Consider the following 24,783-nt stretch of genomic DNA (forward strand, 5'->3'; position numbering starts at 1 on the left):
TCAAAATGACCCAAATTAATGTATAACTAAAACATAAAAGATAATAAAATGGATGCTTGTGATTATATAAAATTGAAGTATTTGCCTGAATAAAATTAATGAATCTAGGGTTAGAAGAGATGCTATTAATTATAAAAAAATCTTTGAGTAAAACTTCCTGATAAAAGTCTCTTATCTTTGATATTCAGGGAACCGAGATATATATATATTTATATATATATATATATTTGAGAGAAAGAGAAAAGAAAAATGATTGGTCAATAAATCAATAAGTATTTATTAAGTGCCTGCTGTGCTGTAAGCAGTGTGCTGAGTACTGGTGGTACAAAGAAATATCAAAAGCAGTTTCTACTTTCAAAGAGTTCCCACTCTAATGGGGGCAACAACATGCAAAGAACTATGTACAAATAAGGTTTTACATATATATGTATATATTTCTATAGAGATGTGTGTGTACATATATATATATATGTATATATAATAAGTTTAAGATAATCAAGTGAAAAAATATTCTAGCATTAAGGGAGACAGGGAAAGACTTCTCATAAAAGGTAGGAATTTAAATGGAACTTCAAAGAAGAGAGGGGAAAACAGAAAGTAAAGATGAACAGGGAGAGAATTCCAAACATGAGGCACAGCAGGTGAAAATGCTTGTGGACAGGAGTTGGTGAGTTCTATTCAAGGAAGACCATTGTCAATGGACCCACTAAATTTGTATGGGAGAGTAAGATATAAGAAGACTAGAAAAGTAAAAAGGCATCAAGGACTTAGAATGACTAGCAGTGTATTTTTATTTGACCCTGGAACCACTATAGTTTATTTAATGGGGTAGAGAGATCTTTAGGAAAGTCAATTTGACAACTGAGTGGAGGATCAACTTGAGTCTAGAAGATCCCAAACAAGATGATAAGAACCTACCTATTCCAAGGATAGCAGTGTCAAAAGAAAGATAGGAATATATAAGAATGATGTCATGAAGGTAAACTCAAGAGCATTAAGCAATAGTTTGGATATGCAGAGAGGGAAAAAAAATACATGTACAGGCAATTTTCCAAAAGGAGAAATGCAACCATATGAGAAATACAAATTAAAACAACACTGACATTTCATTTCATATCTACAAGAATATGAAAAATTATAAAAGGTGAAAATTATAAATGTTTGAAAGTTTGTGAGAGGATAAGTACACTAATGCATAGTAGGTAGAACTGTGAATTGGCCTAACAACCATGAAAGAAAGGGAAGCGGGAGGGAATATATATCCAAATTACTAAACAATATATAACCTGTAATCCAGTGATACCACTACTAGAACAGAAAGAAAGAATCTACTAAAATATTTATAGCATACTTGATGCCTCTTTGCGGTACCAAAGAACTAGGGGAAAAAGTGCACTTATTAATTGGGGAATGGTAGAACAAACTATGACATGTAAATGTAATGGAATATTATTATCCTGCAAGCAATGATAAGAATTAAAATTTCATAAAAATTTGGCAAGATTTGAATGAACTGCCTGAAGAGTGAAATGCAGAGAATCAAAACAGTTTTCATGATATTAAAAAAATAATTATAGAGGAAAACACCTTTGAAAGACCTCAGAACTGGAATCAATGTAGTAATCAATCATGACTTCAGAAAACAAATGATCAAACATGGCTTTGGGCTCTTGAAGTTATAAATGAAAGGTGCAGAATGAAATATAATTTCAGATATGACCAGTGTGTTGATCATTTTACTTGCCTATACGTATGTGTTAAAAGAGAATGTTTCTATTAAAGATGAAAGGAAGTGAATTAGTAGAAAGTGACAGAAATGGGGTGGTGGCAGCTATAAAACATGAAAAAAAAATATTCAGAGGAAGCCAAGACTTTCAGAAAGGTACACAAAGACAATCTTGTTATTCTCTTATTACAGTACAATGTTCTCTGTTCTCTTTTGTGTATTTTCAGAGATCATCTATAGCTGGGTGTTTAATGAGTTTCCCTCCTTTGTGGCAGAAGACAGCCGACGCTTCATTTCCCAGGAGACAGGCAATCTCTACATCTCTAAAGTACAAACATCAGATGTTGGCAGCTACATATGCCTAGTGAAAAACACCGTGACGAATGCTCGAGTTCTTAGCCCTCCAACACCACTCACACTACGCAATGATGGTAAGTGGCAGGGCACATGCAGAAGAGGTCATCCATTTCAAATGGGAAAGATAAAAATTTATTGGGAGAGTATTACATCAAAGGCTTGAACACAGAGCCAATAAAACCAGGATGGCATTTATTCTATTTGGACACTACTTTTTTGTTTAAGATTAAGATTAGGTATATTTAGTAAGAACATTCTGCTTTTAGAAAAGACATGATCCATAGATGAAGAGTATTCACTGTAATAGCATTCTCATTGCACCATAAAGTTACTGACAAAACGGCTCCTGAAATAAAAGCCCAGAAGTTATTTTCTTTGCGATTTAGTAGCTTCATATAGCCTACTTGTATGAATTGCCTGCATTTTATAGTTTCACTTTCTCATTACATTTTTATTTCATCAGCCTTAGAATGGAGTTTTCAGCTTTTAATACTTCATGGTAGAGTTATAATTATTATTACTTTTTCAATAATATGAGTGGTTAGAACTTTAACTTTTTAGTGCAATTCAAGCAGAAGTGATGATCCCATAATTATAGGTATTGCCATCTATCCTGAGTATCTCAGAGTTTAAACACCTCATTTGTACATTCATAGTAAAGCATTTCATTATGGAAGTCAAGTACCACATTAGATTTTATATATAGTATGTGGCTGGCTTTGTCATGTGATGAAAAAATCTATAAGTACATTACTAAGGAGTGAGCTTTGAGAATCTCACTGATTGTGAGGTTAAATATATTTCTCAAAACTATTTTTATTCTGTCTCCTTCTTACTGAAACTTTTGGTGCCAGGATACATGGTTAGCATTTATGTCTTAAGATGATTTTCAGTTTAGTACCTGACGCCAATTTATTTATTTTGGATGACGTGAGAACAATTTGGTTATCTCAGAAATTTTCATGGAATTTGTATTTCTTCCCATAAATGAACCTTTCTTCATTGATATTATTTATCCTTTTTTCTACAACATGAAACTTCTAACTTTGATAATCATTTTTTTTGTACTTTCTATACATTCCTAGGTACTAGAAGTATCTATGATGTCTTTATCTTAGAGAACTTCCAGTGTTGGGATTCCCTACCTGTAGACAGCTGTTCTCTCATATCATCACACTAAGGAGTTGCCTAAGGAATTAAGAAGTGAAACAAATTGCATATTGTCACAAATATAAGTAGTGCAAGAGGAAAAGTATTTAAATTTGGAATTCCTAACTCCAAGCCTAGCATCCTGGCCACTGTACCCTACTTCTTCAGTGTTTTAACTAATGCCCTATTCTCCTTATTTATGCTTGATTGAATAGAGCTTTTTTTTTTCAAAGCTATTATTCTATGAAATATTTTTGAAAGAATTAATGAAGAAAAATTAAATATTCTGACAGACTGGCAAACCCAACTGCTTCATATATTCCCAGAATGCTTTGATCCTTAAACTTCACCCAAATACTCATAGAATACTTTGATCCTCCTTAACATTATTCTGAATTCAATATACTTTCCCAGGACTATGAAAACTTAATGAGTTTTTTCAGGAGTTGAGTGAAAAGTAAGTGAAAAAAATCAGGAGGGAAAGGAAGAATTAATATAATCAAATAAAGAACCCTACTTCCACATTTAGAACAGAGAAAGAAACTTTTTTTTATTTTTATTTTTTTAACCCTTACCTTTTGTCTTCAAGGCAGAAGAGTGGCAAGGGTAGGCAATGGGGGTCAAGTGACTTGTCCAGGGTCACACAGCTGGGAAGTGGCTGAGGCCAGACTTGAACCCAGGACCTCCCGTCTCTACGCCTGGCTCTCAATCCACTGAGCTACCCAGCTACCCCCAAGAAATTTTTTTAAAAGACAAAAAGTATAGCATAAACAAATCTGGATTCATTCTGGACTTTGAGGCCTATTTAAGATTGCACTTATCTAAGACATCTCTATTTGATGAAATATTATTGAGAGAATATTTGCCCCCAAATGAACTTTCACTGAAAAGTTAAGTGGGAATTTTTTCAGTTGGTAAATTTCACCTTTAGATCTGTCTTTTGAAAATAAAAATAAAGCTTCTCTTTAGATAAACCTTTTTATTACCCTGTGATCAGCCTGAATTCCTGCAGGGATTTTAAAATGTCTCAGTGCAAATGCAGTCATCATAACAGATGTTTCTGGGGAGTCTGAAAGCCTGTTTCTATAGAAATTAAAATATAAAAAATACATTTAACCTGCTATGATTATGTATTTAAAAAACAATTACTTGTGGAATGAGACATTCAATTTTTTTTTCTTTAGAGCCACCTTTTAATACCAATGACAAAAAGCATATATGTCGTAAAAAAGTTATAAAGACACTAAAAGCTAAAATGTCTTAGAAAAGACTGCTTTTGGCAGATAGCATTTGAAATGGGTTTCCATGGAAGTTAGAGAACCTAAGAGGCAGGGGTGAAAAGTACATACATATGGGACAGACGTGGGAAATGGGACATGGCATAAGAAACAGCAAGGCCAGTTTGGCTGTACAGAAGAGTGCATGAAGCAGAGTAATATATAATAACTCTAGAAAGATAATTAATAATACTAATTAAATTTATATAGTGCTTACTATATGCCAAGTACTGTGCTAAGTGCTTTACTCTCCTTATAGAGGTAGATTAGATTCCCCACTTTGAGAAGGGGTTTTAAATGTCGAAGAGAGAGTTTGTATCTGATCCTCTTAAAGACAATAGGGAGCCAATGTAGTTTATTGAGCAGGTAAGGTGATATAGTCAAATTTATGCTTACATATCCTTAACTTCCATTATATAATAATACTTTTTCACCAATCTTAGAAGTTTGCTATTAAATTCTAATGGCAAAATGTATTTTTAAGAATCCTGGGGTTAAAGTTACAGGAGTAAAATGTACATTTTAAAACTCAAACTCTCCACTTTTCATTGCATGTATAGTTTCTAATATTAATATTAATAACATGTATATAGAGGATTATTTTTTGTAAAGAACTTTACAAATTCTATCACTTTTTTATCCTCACAACACCCCTTAAGAGGTAGGTGCTATTATTATCCTCTTGTTGCAGATAAGAAATCTGAAAGTGACTTGCCCTGGGTTATCTATCTAGTTGTTACTGAGATCAAATTTGAACTAAGATTTTCTTGACTCCAGTCCATTATTTTGTCCATTGCTATCTGACTGCCTATAAGTTAATGTATATGATATTACCTAAAAGCATAATCTATAAAGAAACCCTAGCATCACTTCTGCAATAAACCATTTGTTTTGTTTCAAGAATAATGATGTTATTTACAAAAAGATAGGGCAAGAAAGTGAGACTTTATATAGGAAGTGTAATGCAAACATACAGCAGAAGCTTTCACCTTTGCAAACATTAACTGAAAACTTCTGGCAGTTAGATGCCTTAGAATCCTGACAGAAGTGAAGTTGGAACCTGAGGCTTGAACAGAGCGGAAGGTCCAAATGAAGCTCTGCTTTGGGTTTTGGCTTTGCCTTTGGCCTGTGCTTTTGTCTCTGGACAATTTGAATATAGCTAATTTCTCTGGACCTCTCCCTGACCTCTCCATATTATCCCCTTGTTACCTTTCCTGTATTTCCTGTGGGCTCTGGGAGAAAGGGTGGCTTTTGTATTTTAGTGATTAGACTTTGTGAGTTTAGTTTCCCTGTAGACAAGTAGGGCATCCTTGAATCAAACTATCTGTTATTTTATTGATTTAGTATACACTCTACTACTCTACTTTAAAGGCAGCCAAATATTTCCTGGCTGGGGGAACAGGCTCTCTCTCAGTCTAACCCACTTCTGTGACCCTCCCCCATCTTGAGTTCCTCCCTAGCAGCTGTCAGAAAACCCTAAACCCCTCTCTCCTTTCTGACCGACCCTGAATATTAATAAATCCCCCTGTTACCTATTCAAACCCTCTGGTGAATCATTGTATCGAAGATTAGGCAAGGGTTGAATAGGGAAGAAACTATTTTCTTTTACTTTCTGAGGGAACTAGAGGCCTCCATCTTGGGAGGAAGCCCTTACCAAAGACTTTCTCCTGAGCCCATCACAGGGAGGAGCCCTTCGACTCCTCCCTCAAGTGACTTGAGAAACTGACAAGAAAAGCCCTTGAGGCAGATTTAAACTATTTCTGACTGGCCCAACTCCTTGTGTCTGTAGAGATACCTTCCCTGCCTGGAAGGGTTCAGCCTATTCCCCCAGTATCCTCTGTCTCCAGCCTGAGTGTCTAGTCTGTTTAAGCTGCCTCTCCTGAATACCCCACCTATTGCCTTATCATCCAATATACAGCCTTGTCCATTCCTTCCCTAATCTCAGCCATCCTTTTCATTTTTCTCCTATCACTTCAATCACCTTCTAGCAAGGATTAAGAGAACACCCCAACTTTATTGACAACAGAAGATAACTGATCACCAAATATATTTGCATTGGTTATGAAAAAGGACAGTGTCTAAAGTTTTTTTTTAATTAAGCTAAATTTACAAGTAGAATATTAGCATGTTCTACATTTTCCTCTAATATGGATACTATATTTTCTGCATTGGTTTAGTTCTAGAATTACCACAAGAAGCTTTACTGTCATGCTATTCTTCCCAAGCCTTGAGATTAAGCCTAGCCATCACTTATGGGATTCAATGAGCTCAGCCTAGATTTCTAATAAGTATATTATCAGGAAGAAGTATCTTAACTGTTTAACGTTTTAGGTGTTTTGAAATGTTTTTCATTTCCTTCCCCAAGTTCCGCTTCTTAGATTTAGAAAAGAACCCAGGAGATTCCTTATTCTACTTGCAACACTAATCCATTGTTCAGAAATTTCAATTTATGGGCAATAACAGAAGAACTTGGAAGGCGTATGACAAGAACACTCCTATCATAGTATCCTGGTGTATTTATCTATGTGAAGGAAACAGAATAATATTAAGGCTTTATGTCAAACTGCAGGAATGCAGAAACTTATTTGGCTTTTATTAATCTTTTATTTCTTTAGCTATGTGTCTCAAAGGGAAACTTATCTACTTGATATGAAGCAAATTAAATGAAAACATCAAGAAATCCTTGAATGGTTTCTGAATAAAATGAATACCTCATTTGCTCAGATGTCCTTGACAATCAGTCATTCCATACAATTCAATTTCACCTCAAAGAAACTTATAAAAAAATGATTTGAAATCCTATCTAAAGAGATAAGTTTTACCAAAGAAAAAAAAAACCCTCTCGCATCATTGCATCAGTTTACTTTGTATTTCTTAGGAGCTTAAAAGGATTGTTTAATAAAAATATATAAAAATAGTAAAATTAAACTGTTAAACATACATATATATAGATATAGAGACATATATAGTTATACTTTATAGTATACACACATCTGTTTTCCTCAGAAAAGCTCAATTCCATTAAAAATAGAAATATGATAAGAATATATTCTTTAAGTCTGGAAGCCAAATCCTGTGGTATATAAACTTTAAGGTTGATTATTCAATGGCCACTAAAAAAGCAATATTTCCTATTTGAATATTCTGTTCTCTGTATCTGAAAACCACTCCACTGATATATCATTAGTAGAAAAAGGCCAGACTAGGTTTTGTTATAGCAATTTTGACATTTAAAACAATTTTGTTCTCTCTTTTTCTTCTCACTGACAAACTTCTTAATGACAATGTTAAATGAGCATTGCTTATTTTGCTTTACCTAGAGCTCACTCCTTAACTACAGGCAGCTCTTTTAAACTGTGGTCAACTCCTTAATCACCAAATCAAATGACGTTTTCTTTATCTTCTCCAATTTTTCTCCAGTATTTGGAATAGCAAACCATTCTAGTCTTCATTCTGAAATTTCCATAGTTTCTTCTACATATTCTTTCTCCTTTCCATTCCCCATTGTCATTATTTTAATTGAGTCATAATGTCCTAAACCTAACTCCAGTTTATGACCTCCTTCCCCTTGTATCTACTGATATAATTTATCTAAATGGGTAGTATGACTTAGTGGATAGAGAGCTTGCCTGTGATAAAGACTTAGGTTCAAGAGACCTGCCTGTGATTCATAATGGTTATGTGACCCAGGATAAATCATTCAATCAATGCTCCCATTCCAATCTCCTTTTCATTGTCCTCTTTACGATTTAAATGCCACAATTTGGTGCTAATAGATTCAATATATATATATATATATATAGCATAGCTCCATTGAAATAAACATTGGGAAAATGTAGAAAAATATTTTTCAGTTCACCAGAAAAAAGGGAATCAGTCAGGCTAACTGGGAAATGTGCGAGGAGTATCCCAGATAAATGAGATTAGAATTATGCTGAGCTGTTATTGGTCCTGGGGACTAGTAGAGCTCTTCCATAGAGAGTGTATGCAGGTGCATGTTACTCAGGGTGTTAATTATCTGTCAGAAGATTTGTCTAGTGAATACTTAGCCTATTTTTTCAGGATTAGCATAATCATAAAGGTTCTGTTAAAAATTACAACGTGCACTATATTTTCTCTCAAAAAATGTTCCATTTTTAAGTGAGGTATTTCCAAAAATTTGGAACATTCACTGCATTAGCAAATTTCAGAAATTCTTTCATTATCTACCCACAAAGTCACCCTTGCTTTAAAAAATAAACCGAACATATTACAGTGGAATTTACTGCTGTTCTAATAATGCAATACTGGCAGTTCTTGACATAAATAAGCCCAATACAGAAAAAGTCCCTCAGCCCTTCTCCTTGGCTCCCAATACATCACTACAATAGGAGTTCATGGAGAATCTATGTGTGACATAGTAGTAAAAGGACTGTCAATTTATTCTTGAAATGTTTTCTAAGGAACTAAGAGATTATATAACTTGCCCAGGGTCACACTGATTATGTTAGAGGCAAGACTTGAGTTCAGGACTCTGGTTCTATCACACTCTCTTTCCTTATCTATAAAATATGAGTAATCATTCTTATATAGTCATCTTAAGATTGTTAGAGTGAGGCTCAAATGAAATTATATATACAAAGTAGATTATAGCTCTACAATAACACAGGTAAATTAATATATTAAATGTGTATGCTCAGTTCTTGGGACATAGTTGTCACTTAATAAATGCTTATTGATTGATAAAAATGAAAGAAAAAAACATTTATCTAGCACTTCTTATTGGCTTACCACTGTACTAAGTACCAGGAATCAAATAGAAAAGCTTTATAGTCTATATTTTCAAAGTATTTATTTATAAAATGAGACAAAGAGTACATATAAATGAATGCAATGGCAAGACCCAGAGGTCCTTAGAATACACTGGCAGATCAGATGGCAACATAGTGGTGAGGCAGATGGAAAGATCTGGTGGAAAAGAGAGCATAGGGACAGGGCAAATTGTAATTCCAGGTGATTCTCCATCTTACCAGAAAAGTTGTAGTAAGTTACTCCCTAATTATTCATAAACTCCTTTAGGGCAGAAAATTTCCTGTTTGCTTTTGTATTCCTAACTCCCTGTCCTATGGCTTTCACCTCGAAAGTACTGAAATTAAATTAAACAAAATTTATTCATAAATTTGTGACTGTCCATGACACTGTGTTTACAGTTTCACTGTAAACATATCTGTGTTAAATGCTACATGTTTAACTAAAAACCCAAGACAATCAAGTATAATATTTTCATAATTTGATCTCTAATGTTATGACTTATCTGTCATTTTAGAAATTGTAGAAAAACGTTTGTTTGTTTCAAGGATCAAAATGGCCAAAGAACCCATCATCTAGTGCTGAAGCAGGTGCTAAACAAAGGTCTTTGCACTTAGCTAGGTTTGCTATTAGATGACAGACAGAGTCTATCTCTGGGACTGTACTTAAGGTTTTTCCAATTGGATAAAATTCTATTGGCCTATCCTTTAAATATTTCCTGACACACAGAAAGTGCTTAAAAATAAAAGCCTATGACCTATTGAAAGATCATACTGAGGACCTAGTGTCCCTTTTGTGTCCTGATGAGTCTCCTAGGATGACAAAACTTGCAACTATTGTTGTCAGCGAAGAGGTTGTTTGAAAAAAAAAAAGAATAGAGAATAAATTCATTAGTTAAGGTACTGCTGACTTTTTATTAAGTAAATTATTTGTTATAAAGTAAAATTTTGTGCTTTTGATTTAAGAAAAAAAAACCATAGGAAGGTGTTTGTTGAGCCTTCATCCATACTGAAAAATGAAAGACTTAAAGAAATTTATTTTAAATTTTAAAGAAAATTAAATAAATTGAAGTAAGTCATAAGTCCATGTAACCTTTATTAGCAATAGACAATTAAAGCTATATCTATTCTTCTATAAAATGAAAAAAACAACATTTTTATCTTTACAATAGATATCCATAGCATTCTTCACCTTATTTCCTCCATGAATTGTTCTCTAGTGTAAGCAATATGTCTTTATTCATAAAATGATGACCATGGAAATATTTATGGTATGATAACACATATATGAGATATATCATATTACCTGCTGCCTGGGGGATGGGAAAAGAACATGGATCTCAAAATATCAGAAAATGATTGCTAACAATTGTATCAACATGTACAAAAATAAAATAAAAGTCTAAAAATAGATATATAAACACAATAATAATATGTGATTTGGCTGTTTTGCCATGGTCCAGACATTAACCAGTGTTACTTGTTCCAACTCGTTGGACATATACATAAAATATGTAGAAACCATCATATTTAGCTTTCTCCCCAAAGACTATTAAAAATATCTATGGACCTGAAAGTACTTAAACAAGTATCAAGTACAGTAAAGTACTCCCCAGTGTCTGACTAAGCAGAACATTTACTCTATAAATCAAAGATCATGGGATTATATTTCTGAAACAACAAAAGACCTTGGAGATAATCAAATCCAATTCTCTTCCACTACCCACCATCATTTAATAAGAGGACATTGAAGAATTAGAGAAGTTAAGTGATTTGCTCATAGTTAACTGAGCTAGTAAATATCTGAGGCCAGAAATGAAACTGTCTTTTAAGTTGATTTCCAGTGCTCTATATTTGGCAACCATCTGCCTTTGCAATGGACCAGATTGTGATCCTGCGATTTGTTAGAGTTGGGTCTTTGGGATAAGGTACAGAATAGGTCCCAAATACTTATATCCATCCCTTTTGCTGTTGCGCAGTTGTTTTCAGTCAGTACAACTCTTCATAACTCCATTCAATATTTTCTGGTCAGAGATAGTGGAGTACTTTGCCATTTCCTTCTATAGCTCATTTTACAGTTGAAGAAACTGAGGTAAACATGGTTAAATGACTTTCCGCGGGTCACACAGTTAAGAAATATCTGAGGCCATATTTAAATCTAGTTATAGGAGCTTTTCTGACTCTATGCTGAAGACTCTACTCTTCACTTAATTGGCCTTAATCATCCCAGAGGACTTCCTTCTTGCTTAACTGGTGTTGGCAGAACGGGCAGGACAGGGGGATGCTTATTCCCAATTCTACAGCTTTGACCTCATGTATTCCTCAGCTGTGGCTGACAACCATGGATCAGAGTATATCTACAAATCTATAATACATCTACATTTTAAATTAAAGCAAATCTTCATATAATTTATATGTATTGAGCAAAATATTAAGACTTTTCCTAGGAAAAAAATTAGCATATGTCCTAATTCTGGGATAAGTACATAATATGACAATATATTTTCCTTAAAATGAGAAGCAATAGTCCTTTAAGTTTCATTTCCAACACAGAATATAAAATAATACAATTTTAATAATACATAATTGGTAAATATAGTTAAGTTCATCACTGGAGATGATTTGTGCACATGAGCCATGTTAAAAGGCAAGAACAGAGAATCTGGGGACATGCTATGAAAGATAGACTATACTAATAGTGAAAGGACACTCAAGCGGAGGATGTACCATTGAGAAAGAATGAGACGCATAATTCTATATACTACAACCATGGAAGTTATTTCCATGCATTTCCAAATTGGGCAACATTTTTTAATGTAGTTTCTAAAGAAGGAAATATTGAATGTCAGAGATGGGGGAAAGAGTGAAGAGGAAAAATGTGAGCAAAATTCTGAAATCCTCAAGAAAAAGAAGTATGTTTAATGAAACCACTAGTGATGATTTAGGGAAGACATAAATGAGTGGCATTAATTTTGAGTATGGAAGAGATCTCAAAGAAGAAATTGGGGAGAGAGGAAGGGATTAACTTCTTCTCACCCAAGGAGTAAAGGTGACTAATACAAGGAGAGGCCCATGTGGGGAAGGATGGTTAAAGATATGATATTAAGAAAGCCTACTATCTATTATGGTAAAGAAATGGATTAAATCATTAAGAAGATTGAAGATGAAGGGCAGTTTGCTTATGGTTGAGTGACAATTCTAAAAAACAGTGCAAAATACTTAGTAAAGAGAACTAGAAGAGAGTAAGGGTGGAATTGAGCTGGTTTCCAATGAAAACTCAGCTTTAGAAAAAGCAAGGTTATGATCTCTGAGAAAAATACAACATAAAATATCTACACATTTGTATATAACAATTTGTTCCTGCCAAAAACACTTATTTAAGCTTCTGTAGTCACAGACTAAGAATTGCAATTTTTAAAATAAAATGTTTTGCGTCATGTATGCCATTCTGTATGTGTGAGATACCAGATGGTTAAAATAAACTTTTCTTTAAGCTTCCTATGACTGTATGTAGTATGATTACTGAAATAGAAGTGAAGATAAAGCATAGATCCCACAAAACATAGCATAGAAACTTGGCCATCAGTGGCACTCAATAAATATTTCTTGGTACAAAATATAGCAAGGGGATTTAAATCCTAAATCTTTATTTGATATATTATGACTCTATTCTCCTTGTCTATATGTGATTGTGGCAGATTTGAAAATGAATAAATGATTTCTTGGGTCAGATTTATTGTTGGCTCTTGAAAATTGCCTTGTGAGCAAGGACTGGAACTTTTTAGTTTTCCATGGAGCTTTGAAACTGTGTCTGTGGCCATATGGTCTCTCCCAAGGGCATGGAGATTTCCCCTTTGCAAACAATGTTCCTTTTGAAATGAATGTTCTCAAATCCCATTGAAATCAGTGTGAATTTGTGATGGAAAAAATGCTAGTAAAATCTTTAATAAGTCTAAATTGCTCGAGTGTGTTTAACATCAGAAATGTAGATGCCAACTACATGAATGTCAACCGCTATAATAAGAAAAGGAAGGTAAGAGGAAAATTTACAGATTTAAATGCTAAAAAAATTAACAATTGGTAAAAAAAATAATTTTTTATATTTCTATGTATGATTATAACAACCATGCCACATAAGTTTTTTCAGCATGGAAGTTCACTCTACACCTAAACTTCTCATAATTGAAGTACATTCTAGCCCCTGTTCCCTTTTTCTGATTGCTAGTTCCTCTCAGAACCTTTATTTTAAGGAAAACTCTTAAGGAAATACCACAAATGTCTTCTTTCTTTCTTTTTCTTCTAAATCCTTACCTTCTGCTTAGCAGAAGAATGGTCAGGGCTAAGCAACTTGGGTTAAGTGACTTGTCCTAGGCCACACAGATAGCAAGCATCTGAGGCTAGATTATCTCTATGCCTGGCTCTCTATTCACTAAACCACCTAACTCCCCCAAAAGTGTCTTCCAGAATTCTCTCCAGACTCCACTTTTGACTCTCTGAACTTTTTCCACTATGCTAAACAAAGCTTAGCATAGTGTTTGGGACATAATAAATGCTTGTTTTCGAGGAAAAATAATTGAGCGTATTAGTTATCAGAATTTTGCCCTTAACTTTAAGATGCTGGTAAATTTCTTTTACTTTTTACCTTCTGCTGACTACTTTGCTTATGATGAATTGCTGACCACCTATGTGTAGGAAATTTTTCTAGAGGGAAGAAATAATCCCTTTAAAATGATAAAAAACAGAAGCAATGAAACAACATATATGACATTAACTTTGTCATTCCTAAAGCACTCCATTTTACCCTTATAAATGAATGGAATCAAGAAGATGTGAATCTTTCCATATATCACGTCACAATCCTAACTCCTGGTGAAATCATAACTGAGGGCACCATATGGAAAGCTTTTAAGTTAGAGTGTTAGTTTACCAGAGAACTATTTAGAGGCCTTCAAAAATGTAATTATTGAATTGAACGTTAATAATTCCTTTGGTACTCTTATATTTCCATTTTGACTCCGTTTCCTTTGGAACTATTATTGCTGTCTTTTAAGCCTATCAATCATTGATATGGCCAGTCATAACAGCTTTTAAAGGAAATCCTTTGTGGTTGTCAAAATGAAAACTCTGATCCATTCGACATTCAAACTACTCTTCATAAACATATTCGAGGCAGTACCTAATGATATTTGATATGAATTAGAATTACCTATCTTGGGAAACTTTATTTAAAAATTATTTCTTATGTTCATAAAGATAAAGGGCAATAAACCAAAACAAAAGATTGATTAGTATGGGCAAAATAAAGGAATCTTAAACAAAAAAAAAACAACTAAACATTTTACATGAATTAAATTTTTAAGGAAAGCCATACTTTTATATTGTAGATTTATGGTTAAAGCTTAATTCAAATCATAATTTCTATTATAACCTTATTCTGTTTTACAATTAAAGAAATACCCACAGGTTGAAATGATTATATTCTTTCAGATACTTCTATTTAAACCTTAACTTCCCATTCAAAGTCAATATCTTTCTTTCCCTTCCAATGAAAATTCTAGTTTTATCTAATGAATCAGCTGTGTCAACAGTGCCAATGTTTCAAGTTTGAAAACAATGCAGTTTTTTTTCTTCTTGGTTTATAAGTTTCTTAAAGGCAGGAACCAAATCTCTTTTGTCTTTCTAACACTTCTAGGAATTTGGATTGGGTTGTGTATATAAGCAGGTGCTCCATAAATATTTATTTGATGAATAAATGAACTTACTTTTAGAAGGAGTCTTTTTTACTTCTATCAACAAAATGGAATAAAAGCTCAGATTTCTGTGCAAATGTTGTTCATGATATCTATATATGTTGATGTTTTTGTTTCACAGTTATTGGATCAGGGCAAAAAAAAAAAGTGTTGGGCTTCAAAAGACTATAAAAAGCATTCATAGTACAGCACGTCAAGGGAAGACCTTGACAAATTTGTCTTTCATGCCCAGAAGTAAAGGAAAATACTGGCTATCCTAATTTTTGGATCATAAATAATAAATATGAAACATATCTCTTCTAAATGATAGACCTCCTCTAGTTCTCAACTTCCTTATGTATACTATAAATATGACTCAAAATGGTACTTTTTAAAAAATAATAGGAGCCACAAATTTCCACCCTTTATTTTTGCTTAGTGACAAACCAGAAGAAAACAATGGCTTGTGCTACTATGATTAGCACCAAATTGGTATTTACCCAGGCTTCTGAAATTAATATACTTCTTCATGACTTTTTTTGAAAAATTGGAAGATTGGCAGAATTAAGATGCTTGTCAAGATAATTAAAACCCTAAGAAACTAAGAATTAAATGGTTTAATGCCATAAATTTGAGAGGAATAAGTCAATGTAATAAACCTTATGGGGTCAGCTTTATATTTTCTTTTATATTCCCAATGCTCTTCTTATATAATCAGAGTGCAATGTGCTGAATTATTTTTCTTTCAGTGATGTACTAATTATCTAGGGATCATGGAAAGATCCCAAGAGACTCCCTACAAGAATGTCAGGACTATTTGTGGCAGCATGCCTTGTGTGTAGCATGGCATTTTTAGGCAGCATGTGTGCAATCAAATCATTCTCTTTTTTTTCTTTTTTGGCCTTTTATTCTCTAACCAGCTGTATCTAAACAGCATAGATGGCATAAGAACTGCATGGGTATGTCTAAATGTACATTTGATAAGTCAAGAAGTAAAATTAATTTCAAATAACGTATTCATTGAAACAAGTACTTTTGAACAATTATAATGCAAGAAACTGTACTATAATCACACTAATTTTAGTAAAGAAAAACAAATTCCTAGATGACATTGGTGTAAATAAGTGTGCAAATTACACTTTATTAAAGAAGACCTTCAAACTTATACTAGTTTAGAAGGAAAAAAATTGATTCGACTAATTTTGTATTGGTTTCTTAATATTGTTGTAAGGTCCATACTCATTGTTTCCTGTTTGTGGAATTCACATTTCTGGCTCTTGCAGTGTAAATATACAGCTCTTCTTGACTTTAAAGCCTTAGAGGTTTGTTTCAGCATGGAGAGCCTGCGTGACTTGCCAAGGGTCACATAGCCAGAAGGTATCAGGGGCATTGGTTAAACAAAGATCTTCCTGAATCTCAGTCTACATTATTCCATGATGTTTTTTTTAATTGAACATATAATTGATAATATTATCATTATAAGAGTATACCCAATAAAGCAACTATATGCTAGGCAATATGCTAGACTGTGGGAATACAATGGGGAAAAGTAACATAGTATTTGCCCCCAAGGAATTATAATCTATTAGGGGAGACAAAATGGTCATTTGCATATATATATGATATATCCAAAATTAATATAAGTGATTTTTAGGAGAGAGGATACTAGTGACTGAGTTTGATGGAGAAGTTCATGTTTCAGCAGAGTTCTGAAGCAAAACAGTGACATTAAGAGAAGGAAATGCATTCCAAGAAAGGGCAACCACCATTGTAAGTGTCATATGTGAGCAAGAGCAAAATGGCTAGTTATTTGGATGTTAAGTTTGAGATCAAGGTGAGAACTTTATTTTTTTTTTAATTTTTTAAACCCTTAACTTCTGTGTATTGGCTCCTATGTGGAAGAGTAGTAAGGGTGGGCAATGGGGGTCAAGTGACTTGCCCAGGGTCACACAACTGAGAAGTTTCTGAGGCCAGATTTGAACCTAGGACCTCCCGTCTCTAGGCCTGACTCTCAATCCACTGAGCTACCCAGCTGCCCCTAAGGTGAGAACTTTAAAAAGCCAAACAGAGTTTACATTTGATCCTAAAGGCAATAAGGAGCCATCTGAATTTAATAAGTAGGGGAATGATTAAACCTGAAATTTAGGAAAACAATTTTGGCAGTTGCATGAGAAATGATTTGAAGTAAAAAGCCATGATGTAAGAAACTGCATATGAGGTTATTTCAATAATAAAACAAAGAAGTGATGAGGGCTTTAGACTACTGTGATATCCTGTAAAAAGGATATAAGGGATGTTGTAAAATATTAATTCCAATATGTCTATACAATTAAAATAACATTTATTGACAGTTATATTTTTCAAACTTAGACTTAATATCTAGGGTTAGTAAAGTCTTAGAGTTCATTTAGTCCAATAGTCTCTTATAGAAGAGGAACCTAATGTCTCAAAAGGTAAAGTCAATAATATAGGTAACAAGTAGCAAAACCAGGATTTGAATGAAGGAAAAAATTTTAACTGCTAATATAGTGATATTTCTGTTTACTTTAGTTGCCTTGCATTAATTTATTAATTCAACATTTTATAGCAATTGCTTAAAATTAAGTACTAAGCACTTTTCCAGATGCTAGGGATACAAAGAAAAAAGACACTACCTCAAGAATCATATATTCTATTACATTTAAGAAAATAATTAAATCATTGCCACAGTATCTTGCTATAATAACAATAATAATATAACTATTAATCTGTTGCCACAATTGTGGCAAAAAACAACTCTCTCCTCTTCATATTACCACTCTCCACTGTTACCTCCACATACTCATACCTTCTTCCAACCTCATCTTGTCCCTAGGTACTCTGCTCTGAATATTTACTCAGAGCCTTGGGTGCCTAAGAGAGTAAATAAGACTGAGTGAATCTTACATATTTGGCTCAAAACTACCGTTTCCTAACCCATTCTGAAAGAAGTGTATAATGTCTTGTTAAAATTTCCCCAGCTATTGCCTTACTATCCAACAAATGGCTGCTAATTTTAACAGTGAAGAACTTAGAAAGTCTGACGGATCCAACAACTCATCTCCACTTTGGATATAAAAATAAAACATTTTCTTTAAGCAGGTGTGAAAATCAATGTTAGAACTTTGATTCCATGTGACATTTTTGTTTTGAATTTTTTTGGTTATGCCATAGTTATGAAATTATATTGCTCGATATTAAACTGGATCATCATCACCGCTTTATATGAAAGTAAAACCAAAATGAGATATCGGTTGTTTTATTCATTTGGAGAAATAAAACAATTCGATGGCTTATTCACACAGGGCAGAATTAGCCTTTGCAACAAAATGATTGGGATGGTTTCAATACATCCTTAAAAGCAGTAGAATGACATCTCATTCCATTGCAGACTCTAATTAAATAAAAATATAGATGATGTTAAAGATAGAGACTGCCACAAAGTCACCATTACAAAGTCACTGTTACAAAGTCACAAAATCAGAAACCTTGGTGTTAAAAAAGCCCTCAGAGGTCATTCAATTTTATCCATGTCTGAGAACAAAAAAACCTGCAACATCCTCAGTAGGTATATTTGTTCAAGATGTTCTCTACTAATGGTCTATTTTCTGAGGTCCCTCACTGAACTTTAGTATGGCTCTAATTCTTAAGAAATATCTCCTTATGTAAATGTGTTTATTTAAAGTTCCCACTCTATGACATTTTGTTCATTGCCCCATAGTTCTGCCCTAGGAAACTAAGCAAAGTAAATCCCTCTGTTATGTGTCAGCCCACATTTGTTAAATTAATCAGCAAATTAACATGCACTTATTAAGTGCTTCTCATGTACCAAAAATGTACTTAGCATTAAGCAGAGGAAGAGCAAAAACAGTTCCTGCCCACAAGGATCTTACGTGCTAATAGGGAAGAGACATGTGTAAATAGATTCGCCAAGATTAAAAGTAATAATACTACATTTATGTACTGTTTTACAGTTTGCAAAATGCCATACAGATATCACATTTTAAATATAACATATGCACATGTAATATTTTTATAATAATGAATAGATGGATAGAAAGTAATCTTAGAAAGGAAAAGTCTAATAGCTAAAAAGAACAGGACATACCTCCCCTTGAATTTACCGCTTGAGCTCAGTCTTGAAGGAAGCCAGGGATTCTAAGAGATGGTAATTAAGAAGCAAAGCATTCTAGGCATGCACAGTAGTTTGTAAACAGGAGTTAGAGGAGTTTATATAAAAAGCAGTAAGTAGGAGAGTCTCTCGATATTCTCCTGTACTTATATTTGGAGAAAAAAAGTAAAGTGGAGACAATTAAAAGGGGCTTCCATGTTGGCAAAAAGAATCACAAAATTATAAAATCTCAGGTAGAAGGGAATTCAAAGATTATATAATCCTGATCGTACTTGAATAAGAATTCTATCTGACTCCATCTTTGATCAAGCCATCCCTTAAAACATACTGGTGAAGGGAACCCACTAGTTTCCAAGGCTGACCACTTCACTTATCAATACATCTAAGTATGAGGAAATTTATCTTGCTATAAAGCTTACTACTAAACCCATGCATCTATACCCAAGTGATATTTTTAGCTGGTTAATTAAAGTGAAAAAATAACTTCAAATTAGTTTATTTTCTTTGAATATTGAGGGAAATGAGGCAGACTTGGAGACAACTGAAATGATCCTTTCTTGGCAAGTAAGTTGATATCTGAAGAATTCAGAAAAATGTCATAGCTTTCACGGCACAATGCATAAAAGTTTTGAGTTGACCATATTCTAAAATTTGACATTAGCCTTAGGGAATAACCCCTTGGGGAATAGTGAACAAGGATTTATTTTTTTTCATGATCACTTTAATAGCCATAATTTTGTGTGTATATAGGCTCAAAAGTTTGCATTATTTCATCTTATAACAATTTGTAAATATTATTAACCCCATTATTTCTATATGGAAACTGATAAGCAGAAAATTTAAAGAACTTGCCCATGTTCACCCAGCTAATATATCCTACGCATAATTCGCTCTTCCTTTCTCTGCATAATACTAACAATAGTTCTTGGAACATAGGAACTCCCAAGTCCAGTTACTCTATTCTATCACACAGACTCTAGAACAGTGATGGCGAACCTTTTAGAGATGGAGTGCTAGGCCCCACCCCCACCTCAACCCCCAGACAAGGTGCCATGCTCCTCCACATGCTGGGTACATCATCCCCTTACCCATAGAGGAGATAGAAGAAATGCTGCCATCGGGCTGTTGGACAGAGGGGTGAGTGAAGTGAAGAATGTCCTCAGCAAGTGTAGAGAGGGGAAGGCAAATGGCCCAAGCGCTCCATTCCCCTCCAGCTCTGCCTCCTGTGAGCTTCCCACATTACCCCCTGTGTTCTGTCATTGGGCTGGTGGGCAGAAGGACAGGTGATGTGAAAAATTGTCATCAGGCATGTTGGAGAGGGAGAGGGGAGCAGCTCTGCCCGAGTCCCTCTGTCTTTCTAGTAAGGAACTCTGGGGGGAAGGGTTGGGGAGGGAGGGTGGATGAGTGCCCACAGAAAGTTCTCTGCATGTCATCTTTGGCACCCATGCCACAGGTTTGCCATCACTGCTCCAGAAGGTTGTGAATGTGCTCTTAGACCTTTGGGATAATGTCCAGAGGAGGATGAACAGGATAGTGAAGAATTTCAAGATTATGACATATGAGATTCATTTAAAGGAACTAGTTTGTTTGTTTTTTGTTTTTTGTTTTTTTTTTGGTCTGAAATAAAAGTCTCAGGATCAAAATAGCTGCTCTTAATTATTCGCAGGGTTGTCATGTGGAAGAAAGATTAGACTTGTTCTTCTTTGCCCCAGAAGGAAAAACTATGACTAATGAGTAGAAATTAAAAAGAGGTAAGTTTAGAGCTTATATAAGGAAAAGCTTCCTAGCGTAGAGAACGTACAGAGTTATTGTCCCCACTTCAAACTATTCCCCCCACCCCTCCCTGCCCAACCCCTAAAAGGCTTTATATGCAAAGGCTAAGGTGCCACCTGTCAGGTATGTTGCAGAGAATATACATGTTGGGTTGCATCAGAGGAGCCCTAAGTTCCATCCCAATGCTGGCATTCTGTGGTTCTGTAATAATGTGACCATTCTGAGAAAGAGTCACTGATCTCACACAATCCATCCCTACTGTTAAACATAACTAAACCACACCACACTCTTAAAAAAAAATCTTCAGGCGTCAAGAAAAGTTGTGTCATTAATTTTGTTTGTAAAGACTATTCTTTATTTCCCAGGTGTGATGGGAGAATATGAGCCGAAAATTGAGGTCCATTTTCCTTACATGGTTACAGCTGCTAAGGGAATGACAGTCAAGATGGAATGTTTTGCGCTTGGCAAGTAAGTACATATTCTTCCATAATTAGACAAAATTGTTTATTAAAAGGTGACATATGTAATTTTTGGTTCAGTACTTTTTGCTAGGTTTCATTTTCCCAGAATGTCATTGATGTATACCAGATTTTTATAAGACTGGCAAGTGGAAACTAAGTAACCAGTTATAATTTTTTTATTTAGTTATTGCTAAAGACAACAATGTATAAAATTCGGGCATGTGCTGTTTTCCATATTAAAAGTGAACTTCTCCCAATAAATGGGATCCCACATAGAAATGCCTATATTTTATAGCATTATATTCATTTATTTGCTAGTATTTAGTATTTGTGAATGTTAGAGTTTTCTTTAGCCCTAACATACATCTTCTAATTGGAAGTCAACTAATATGATGCTTTTTGCTAACCAGTCTAGATAATATGCAGATTCAGATAAGAATAATGAGCCAATGTTTGAAAAATCATAAGGACCTAATTGTGATAATAGTTTTACTGAACCCGTGATTACTTCCACATCTTCTGAGATAATGATAAAATGATAGTACCAGCTATCTCCATGTAAAACACCTAATCATTCCAAAAATCAGCAAGATGATTTATAGCAGACCCAACTGCCCTCCTATATTCCAGGTTTACATTTATAATTGTTTTCTGCAAAGGTACAGAAACTTGTCAGTGATGTTTATTTACCATACCCATGCTCAAAGTTGGAGGGGGGCTTGGAATTTTGATTATCTTTGATTAAAGCATTATTATTTATTTTCAACATCATGTCTCTGAGGGCAATGAGACTTCAAGGTCCTTTCTAGACCATATAATTATAATTTGCTGGAATTGTACCTCTTTCTCTCTGTCTTCCTAATCATTTTACTTCAGTAGTTGATGAACTACCAAAACATTTGTTTAGGGATTAAATGAGCTACGTAAAAACACAAGTGATTATTGGAGTTATTATAAAACATGGATGAGGAAAAGCACAGCAAACATTTAAGGGTTAGAAATATAAAATAAAAGTTGATGGAATTGTCCCACTGAAACTTCTTCCTAAGGTGAAAACTCCAATTATATTTTTATGTTAACAAAAGTATAACTACTTTAAGAAAAAAGCAAACCATATTAATCTGTCAATGAACATTCCACAAAAATTCTATGCAAAGAATTCTTTTAGGCAATTTTATGTGGAATAGAACAGTGAAAGAATTTAACACTCATCGATGTAATATTTATCTTTCCCCTCTTACAAATATGGATAGTAAAACAAAACAAATTCTGACATTGGCCATGTCCAAAAGTGTATGTCTCATTCTCTAAAACTATCATTTCTTGGAACACAATAGTCTTGTGATATTTTCATATATTCATAATTTGTTCATCTATTCCCCAAGTAATAGGCATCTTTTTAATTTCCAATTTTTGTCACTACAAGAAAAGCAGCAATAATTATTTTTGAACATGTGGAGCAGAGCAATATTTAACCTAGAATTTTATGAAAATTTTAAAATATGGGCATTAATAAATGTATCATTTCTTAGGCAGAAAATTAAATAGTAATAAAATATGTTTTGTTTAAACATTTTCCCATGTTGTACCTTTTATGCCTGAAAATATCGGTTTATCTCAGTACCATGTAAAGACATACATCCAAGCTTCCTTTGGTTTAATGTCAAAGGTTTTACTACAACCTCCAGTTAAATAACTCTTAAACAATAACATCTATACTAAAGCTTTATAGAAAGAAAGGTCATATTGTAGAACAAATTAGAAAATTTGATTCATATAGCAAAAATAACATACAGATTTCCCCAGGCAAGCTTACTTAATAAGTTAAAAACCACTTGCTTTTGGAAAGTAATGAAATATATTTAGTAAATTCATCCTTAAAGTTCTCTTTGTCCCAAAAGCAAACAGCCAAATCATATATCTTCCTTTCTTTTCTATTTGTTTTAGTACCTCAATTTCACTTGTGTTCAAAAAAGGAGAGAGACAAAATACAGCGAAGAGATAGAATTGGTATCAAACTATGCTAGATCAATACCTTAGTTTGATTCCTTGTTAGGAGAGCTCCATAATTACTCAGGAAATAGTTATTTTTTAAAATTATGTAATTAGAAGCATCCCATATAAAAACACCCAGAAAAATATAAGCTCCTTGAAGGCAGGTACTATTTTATTTTCATCTTTGTATTTCCAGTGTTCATCTCATACTTGGAACTAATAAATTTTTCTTGAATTAAATTGGACTATATTCTACAAACATGGAAAAATAGAATGGTAGATAATGTTGTGAATATATGAATCACAGAATGTCCAAGTTCAAAAGTTCAAAAGAACTAAAGAATGATTTAAATATCCAAATTAGATCCAAAATCAAATGCCACTCCAGTATCAGCAACAAATAATCACATGCCCTTTGCTTACTTTTATTACTTACTAATGAAATCCATTCTTTTTCTTTTGCATAATTCCAGGTATTAGAAAGTTTTTTTTCTTCATATCAAATCTAATTTTCCTCTTTGCAACTTGTACACATTGTCCTTCACTTCTTTATCTAGATCAGGGGTCAGCAAACTATAGTTCCTGGACCAAATCTGGCCTGTCATTAGTTTCATTAAGACCTGAGAACTAAGAGGTCCTATAAACCTAGGTTGCTGGCAAATTTGCCAACCTTTGCTCTAGCCCAGTGATGGGTAAACTTTTTAAAGAGGGGGCCAAAGGAAAGGAAATGTTCATCTGTCAGTCTGTTTCTAAGGCAACTCTTTCAAAGTTTCATTGTATCGTATCCTACTTGTTGTGTTCATCAGATTAGGAATAATGTGGCTCTGCAGGGCCCCACCCCCACATCTGGCCCACAGGCTGTAGTTTGCCTATCACTGCTCTAGAGGATCAAAAAGAGCCCTCTTCTACTTGAAAACATTTCAAATATTTTGACAGCTATGACATTAATTCTAAGCCTATTCTTTTCAAGTGTAAATATCCCAGATGCTTCAAATAAATATCATAAGACAAGAACTTAAGGTCCTTCATCATTCTGGTTTCCTTCCTCTTGGACCTCTGCAGTTTATCATTGTCCTTTAAAAAATATAGCATTCAAAATTGAATACAATCTGTGGTCTGACCAGGACTAAGTAACAGTGAAGCTATGATGTCCCTAAGCTTCAAAATTATGCCATTCTTAATGCAGTCAACAATTATATAAGATTTTTCGCTGATATATCACTGCACTCACCAGCCTTGGGTCTTCTAAGAATCCAAAATCTTTTTTAGATGAAATGCTCTCTAGTCAATCCTCCCTTAAATTGTATTCATGGCTTCACATTTATCTATTAAATTTTATCTTATCAGATTTAGCTTGATATTTTTCTAATCCTTTTTTG

The 24,783-nt window shown here is 33.9% G+C and overlaps 1 protein-coding gene across 1 annotated transcript in view; it reads left to right on the forward strand.

The window, feature by feature from the left end:
• CNTN5 (contactin 5) overlaps window positions 1-24,783 on the forward strand; it is a 609,722-nt gene that overhangs the window by 203,469 nt on the left and 381,470 nt on the right. The window contains exons 4-5 of the mRNA XM_044669004.1: window positions 1,954-2,157; window positions 21,314-21,416. Coding sequence (XP_044524939.1) covers window positions 1,954-2,157; window positions 21,314-21,416 — 307 coding nt within the window. The remainder of the gene's footprint in view (window positions 1-1,953; window positions 2,158-21,313; window positions 21,417-24,783) is intronic.

Source organism: Gracilinanus agilis, chromosome 3 (genome assembly GCF_016433145.1).
Source record: "Gracilinanus agilis isolate LMUSP501 chromosome 3, AgileGrace, whole genome shotgun sequence".
NCBI classification, from domain to species: domain Eukaryota; kingdom Metazoa; phylum Chordata; class Mammalia; order Didelphimorphia; family Didelphidae; genus Gracilinanus; species Gracilinanus agilis.